Here is a 6857-nt window from a genome sequence, read left to right on the forward strand (position 1 = left end):
CCCCCCCCCACCATGTCAGGTATCAAGACACAACAGTGTCCCACTCTTGCACCTCAACTGCAAAGCCTCCTCTACAGCATTGTTAAAATTTTCCTTCTGTACCACCCCCCCCCACCAAGGGTGACTTTGTTTTTCCCGTGTCCCTTCTGCATGTGACGTGTTGTTTTCCAACCAGCTTCCCTTGGAGACACAAGGCTTCTCCTGAGTGCTCCTGGTTAATTTAGAAGAAAGCAGTATGTGTAAGTCACGGTAATTACTCGTCCCAGCCAGCAATGCCATTGATTTGTTGTCTCCTCCACCTTTTAAGCCCTGTCGCAGGTTTGCAGCTCTCACAAGGCTCGGCTTTCCAAAAATAAATGATCCCTTCTAGCTCTCCTCCTCCCTGGATGGGTGAGAAGCAGCCGCTGCTTCCTGCAGAGAGCCAGGGCAGGATGTAAATCAAATATTTATTCCTCCTCATCGTTTTCTGTCTCCCAACCAGTTTCTAATCTTGCTGTAATGCCTTCGGTTCCTGAAGAGCCTTATACGGAGGCATTTGCTGTAAGCTTTTAAAACACCTGGATAAATTATATCAAGTTTTCCTGCATTCCCCTGTCTCTGCCCAACTGGCTGTGAGCCTATGGGGGCAGAGGAGGTCACCCCCCCAGAATCTGTCCTGCTGGGCTCCCCATTTCACCTGTCTCAGCAGTGACAGATCCATGGGTCCCACGGACATGGCTGGGTTTGGGATCGCACCAACATCGTCCGGCAGGGGGGCAGAGGACAGCACTGAAGTCCCTGCGCAAGCATCTTCTGGTGTCCCTTTTGTTTCTGCTTTGGTGATGGGGGCTTACACAGATTTCGGCATGGGCTGGGTTTCTGGGCTCTGGAGGAACAGGTTTTATGCCAAAAGCCTGCACCAGTGGCCAGGCTGTTTTCCTTCCTTGTTCATCTTCCTGCAGGTCCTCTGGCTTGGCCGTCAGCCCCAGAAGCACCCTTTTCAGGGCTCCTGCGGTTTTAATAGGAGGGTCTTCTGGGCCAGTTGCCCCTCTTTGTTCACCTCCTCCTAAGTGTGGGACCCCAGCAATGGTTTTGGACATTTCTTCCTCTAAAAAGGTGCCATCCTTCCTAACTATGCTGCTGATAGTTGGGCACATGAGCAGAGGTCACCTCTTGAACTCCCTGGGGTTAGTGATGAGAGGGTGAGCCTCCAGCTCAGCAAAGCCCTTGAGTGTACACTCCAGCTGAAGTACCTACTCAGAGTTAGTTATTTCTTGAAAAAAAACTCTCAGCTTTACGGTGATGGGCTGAAGGTGAGAGCCCCAGACTTTGTTTTATGGCCTTAAATACCCTCCAGAAGGAGGAGTGGGACCCTGCGGGCTGGTTCTGGATCAGTGAGGAGACCCCACCAGCACACAGGTAATGGTAAGGCCCTGGAGAATACTGGGTTTATGGTCTGGTTTCCCCAGATATTGGTGAGGTTGTGCCTTCTCTAGGAGGGACAGGAGGGGCAAAAGCATCATGCAGACCTGCCACAGGTGGCTCTAGAATAGGCAGCTCCAAGAGCTGTGCTAAGGGTGAACGAGCTCATGCCTTGCTAGGTCAGTAGCTCATTACTGGCACTTAATTAGATTTATGCTCCACGTGAGCTCCTCGCCACCGTGGGCTGACCTGGAGGCTATGATTTCCTGCTGGTTTCTGCTTCCCCATTGCCAGTAGTTCCTCCTCCACGGAAAGGTGCTGCCCCCAGCCCCCTCTGCAGCAGCCTGCACCCCATGCTGCTCCACAACGGGGTAGATGAGAGGTGCCCAAACTGCGACACCACCCCCGGGTGACAATACCCAGCCCTTGGTGATGATATTTCTGTAATAGTTCTGTGGGCTGGCCTCGAACAGAAAACATCACGTTTATTGTCCACAATCAGCTTTACAAAAGAAACATCCCAACACAGGCGCACATCAGGGGCCCCTTTCACAAACGTGCAATTAAGAGAAAGCGAGCAAGCGAGGAGGAGGGGGCAGCTTGGCGGAGTGTGCGAAGTCACAGTGATTCCCACTTGGCACAAGGGCCGCACCCCATCCCTGGCATGTTCCCCCCCCCGTCAGGCTGAGCTGCCCCACCGCTGGCTGTGGGGCAGCAGGACTGTCCCCTTTGCCCCCTTTGCCTCCCTTGGGCTGGGGGGCAGCTGTCGCCGAAAGCACAAAGTAGGATTTGGGGTAGGGTAGGAGCACTGGAAGCTGGACACTGCATTGAGCAACCATGAGACCCCCGAAATAACCCTCCCACATCCCCCCCAACACATACGCGTACACACACACACACACACACACACACACACTCTCGCATATCAAGACATCGGTGACCACGCAGAGTGGAAAGAGCGTATTCTCAGGCACTCCACGGGAAAAAATACCAGCCCACACCCCACCACCCCCAGGGGCCATCAGCAGCCCCATTTCTGGCTGGGAGCAGCTCAAAGCAGGGGACCAAGGGGGAGCAGCAACCCCAATTCAGTGCCCAAAAGGCCGAGGGGATGGAAGCCAGGGCTCCTCCAGCCACCACCATCCTCCATCTCTTTTTTCCTTGCTTTCGTTCCCTTTGATGGCTTTGCTGTGCTCCCTTCTTGGCTGGGGCTGGGGGAAATGCTTTGCCCCCCCCCCAGGCCTCCATCATTCTCTCTCAGCCTCCCTGGGGCTGTGCTCAAAATCCAAGGTGGCAGGAGAAGACGGGATGGAGCCGAAAGGGAAGATGTTCCTGGCTCAGCCTTTGGGTTCGTTTGGAGCACAGGCTCACAAAACCAGACATCAAGGCGCTAGAAATAAATAAGGAAAGGCAGATGTGCTGGGAGGATGCCCACACGCTGGCATCCCACTGAGGCGAGACCACGCTTGGGGCAGTGGGTCTCCTTCCCACTCCCTGTTGGGGATGACAAGGCAGGGACCAGAGATGCCTGCGTGTACATCAAGGTCCTCCCGAAACAGAAGCGGGACAAGGCGAGACCCGGGGACAGAGGTGCCGGGAGCGGGGGACAAGCCACGCCACTGGTGTGGGAGCAAGGGGGAGGCTGCTGTGGCCTTCCCCCTCCCTCCCGGGATGCTGGTGTGGGGGGGGTTGAGCATCGCCCCAGCATGGCATCGAGGGTCGGTGATCTAGGAGGGGAGAAAGGGGCTCCCTGCTTCAGGGCTGCCCGTGAGGGGCTGCTCACGCCTTCCTCCCTTCCTCGCAGGCAGCGAAGCCTCCCTTGCTGGCACCCCCAAAGACCTCCACAGCCTGGTCGTCCCACTGGATCACGTTGCCTTGGAGGTGGGAGGTACAGTTGGCCAGGCCCAGGATCTCGGCTGGTGCCAGCATGTGGTCCCACACACCAAACTGTGCCAGTTCCCCCACGAAGGCCTGCGTGGCATCAAAGCGTCCGCCAAGCGTGTCCTGGGGAAGAGCGAGAGAGGTGACGGGACAGGGGCGGGGAGAAGGGACACGTGTCCCAGGGGCAAGCAAGGCAAGGGACGAGAGAGAGAGAAGTTTGGGCAGTCCAACACACGTACCTGCTCCTGACCCAGGATGATGACGCCCTGGGGCTTGATGGCGTGCCAGGAGGCCAGGTTCTCACCGGCGCCCCGCTGCTCGCCGTCCTGGTACGCCGACCACTTGCCATCCCGGGTGGTCCACGCCACACACACATGATGCCAGGTCTTGTCATTCAGGCTCAGCGGCAGCTGGGCAACCTTTGTGAGATGAGCAAGAGCCCAGCGCTCAGTGCAGCTGCCAGAGGATCCTCTCCCTTCCCCAAGTCATTAGGGCATTAGGCTCCCTCCCATCCCGCCTCCAGCCAGCCTGACCTTGTCGTTGATGAGCAGCTCCAGGGGGTTGCTGCCCCACTCCAGCAGCACAATCTCGTTGGCTTGGCTTGGCACAGAGTAGGAGAAAGGGGTGCCGAGCCCCCCTATGGCCTTGGACTTCAGCCACATACAGATGGTGAAGGCGTAGAGCTCCGGCAGGCTCTTCTTCATGCGGGCGTACATGTAGTTGTTCTGCACCGGGATGGTCACCTTGAAGGCATCAGGAGGGCTGTAGCCTGGCGGTCCTACATGTCAAGGATGGGGAGGAGAGAGGAGGGTCAGCACCCATCTTTGGGATGAGGGTGGCTTGCCCCAGAACCCTCTCTGTGCCACCTCCATCCCTGTTAGGCAAGACTCACCGTGCTCCAGCTCCATCACCCGGTTCTGGAGGGAGTTGAGCTCCTTCTCGATGTTGTGCTGCTGCTGGCTGCGGTCGGTGCTGGCGGCCTGGCGCTCCTTCTGCAGGGTCAGGATTTTGGAGAGGAGCTGCTCCTCCAGCTGCTCCATCTTGGTGTGGAGGGCATCGCGGGCCAGCGCCGGGGTGGTGGGCACCGAGCCGTTGGTGCGGGCTGGCAGCTCCTGCTGCACTCGGGGGGGAAAGGACGGAGAAAAGAGAAAAATCAGCACAGTGTCACTGTAAGAGCTTAAATAAGGACATGCCCAGCCCGCATCACCATGGGGAGCACTGGGACCACAACCCCACATCCACAGTGGAGTCTTCTCCAAGAGCTGACTTTGTACCTCCCCTCTGAGAGGCTCCATTGAGTTCAATACCACACAATAAAGCTTGACTGCTCTTAATGACTTTCTGCCACTTCAGAGACAGAGCAAGGACAGGACTCTCAGGTCATCCCTTGGCTCTGTTCCCACAGGCAGCCCTCCATGAGGAGGAGAGAATGCGGGAAGGAGCTCGGAGCTCCCCTCTCTGCCACTCATGAGGCTGCTTCGCCACGGCCCATGCCTTAACATCGCGTAACGGGGCCGTAATCCTCTTAGCCCAGCTCAGCCGGGGCACGGGGGTGTGTGCACGCGTGCCAGGTCAGGCAGGTAGCTCTCCGTAACAGTAAGCCAGCCTCTCCCTGGCCATCAGGATGCCAGAGAGAAGTGGGGCTGGTGGCCAGGCTGTGGTGTCTCTGGTCCTTGAGACATGACCCATCACTTGGGGAGACACACATATCTTGTCCCATCAGGGTTAAAACCCAGACCCAAATTCTTCTCTTGGCTGATCCAAGAGAAGGTGCGAGAAGGTGCTCCCAGCCCCTACTGCACCCTGCAAAGACCCCAGATCCCACCTCACTGGAACACCCCATCCCAACTGGAAGAAGACCAGTCTGGAAGGGAGAAGGTGGCCCTTTGCCATCCTCCTGGGGTTTCTCCGTAAGTAGCAGTCCTCTCCCTTACCCACATCCTTGGGCCACAAGGCTCTCTGCCATGGGCTTGGAAAGATGGTGACCACCTTCTCCATGTGGCCAGACCTTCCTGAAGGTGCCAGAGCAGCTCTGGTGGCCCCAGATTTGGGCTCTGCCAGACCAGTGGCTCCAGCAACGAGAGGGGCTGCATGGCTGCCCTGGACACATGCATCACTTGTACTAGTGGGACACAGGACGATGCCATCCCTGCTGATTTGGACACCCCCCCAGCCTCAGAGCTGGCCTGGAGGAAGTCACCACGCTCATCTGTGACTGTGGCTTCCAGCTTTTTCTTCTTCTCTATATCCTGCTTTTCCAGGATGGACAGGATGGATCATGCACACAAAAATGAAGGGGGGGAATGTCCCCCATGTCACCCCCAATCTTTGCTGTCCATCATGAACAACAGAGGGGAGTGAAAGGCTGGACGAAAGCTGGGTTTGGTTGGGCAGGATGCAACCTTGGGGGATGGGAACAGCAGGGAGAAGGAGAGTGAGAAGATGATGTTGGCATGAACACAAACAGCCCCACACCAGACAGGAAAAATATATACAAGAACCTGCAAATGGGATGGTATCTGCAATGCCCTGGGGTCTGGAAAAGCCTCCAGTGGGGTCTGCCAGGACAAACCCACAGGTTTTGGGAAGAAAAACAATGTGGAGAACCAAAATCCAACAAGAAAAGAGACACTGTGCAGGGGACATCTGCCAGCCCTGACCCAACGCCAGCTCTTGCTGCCAGCGATTGCTCCGGCAGTGCCGGGGATGCTCTTGTAGAAAGCAAAACCCCTCTGGGAAGGCAAAAGCACCCAGCAAAGGGCATCCTGCCTTTGGTCTCTGTAAACCAGGGTGGGATTAACTGATAGGGAAGGAGAATCAGCCCTTTTCTGGGGGACAGGGAGTCTTGGGGACCCACTGGTGCAGCCAGCTGAAAGGCGGGAGAGGGAGGGCGGGAGGGAAGGAAAGGTGAGTAGAAAGGTTAATTCCCATCCTCCCAGCAGGGATAATTCCCACACAGGGCTCATATCTGAGCAGATCTGGCTGTCGGTAGGGGCACTGAAGGTGGGTTGGGGGTCGCCTTCACCCCTGTGTCCGTGCCCGCATCTCATGGGGATGGATGGGCTGCGAGAGCTCTCCTCATCCCCCCGTGCCGCCGGGCTGCGGCGGAGGCTGGCGCGCTCCTGTCTGCCGCACGCTTCGACTGCTCGAGCTGCGGGCTCGGAGCCTACGTCCCTGCTTTCTTGCACGGCTCCATCTGTTAATGACGAAAAAAGAAAAGGCTGGGAGCTTTTGTTGCTCTTGCTAGCCCCCGATAGCCTGCCCTACATTATTCAGCAGTGACTGAGGGCTCTTTTTTTATCCTCCCCCTTCCTCCTGCTTTTCTCCCTGCTGCTATTTTCTTCCTTCTGTAACTTTTCTCCCTATGGCTTTTGCATTTCTCTGGCTTTGGAGCATCTCCTCCCAATGCTCCTGGTCCACACACACACACATACGCTGTCTCTCCCTTTGTGCTCAATTATTTCTTCCCTTTCCTGAGGTTTTTCCCCCTCCATCCCTCTTCCCCAGCTGTTCCTGACCCCTCCAGCCCAGCACCCTGACCCACACGACAGGCCTCACGTTGCCTGTGGCAAAGG

The 6857-nt window shown here is 56.9% G+C and overlaps 1 protein-coding gene across 1 annotated transcript; it reads right to left on the minus strand.

The window, feature by feature from the left end:
- Nucleotides 1–3180: 3180 nt before the first annotated feature.
- NPTXR (neuronal pentraxin receptor) lies at nucleotides 3181–5280 on the minus strand. Its single transcript, XM_010191990.1, has 5 exons — nucleotides 5217–5280; nucleotides 4175–4402; nucleotides 3816–4060; nucleotides 3522–3701; nucleotides 3181–3405 (listed from the first exon to the last, which is right to left on the minus strand). The coding sequence occupies exons 1-5, from the start codon at nucleotides 5278–5280 to the stop codon at nucleotides 3181–3183; spliced, it is 942 nt and encodes a 313-aa protein (XP_010190292.1).
- Between the last annotated feature and the right edge of the window lie 1577 nt (nucleotides 5281–6857).

The sequence above is a fragment of the Mesitornis unicolor genome, unplaced genomic scaffold (genome assembly GCF_000695765.1).
Source record: "Mesitornis unicolor isolate BGI_N332 unplaced genomic scaffold, ASM69576v1 scaffold28289, whole genome shotgun sequence".
Lineage (NCBI taxonomy): Eukaryota > Metazoa > Chordata > Aves > Mesitornithiformes > Mesitornithidae > Mesitornis > Mesitornis unicolor.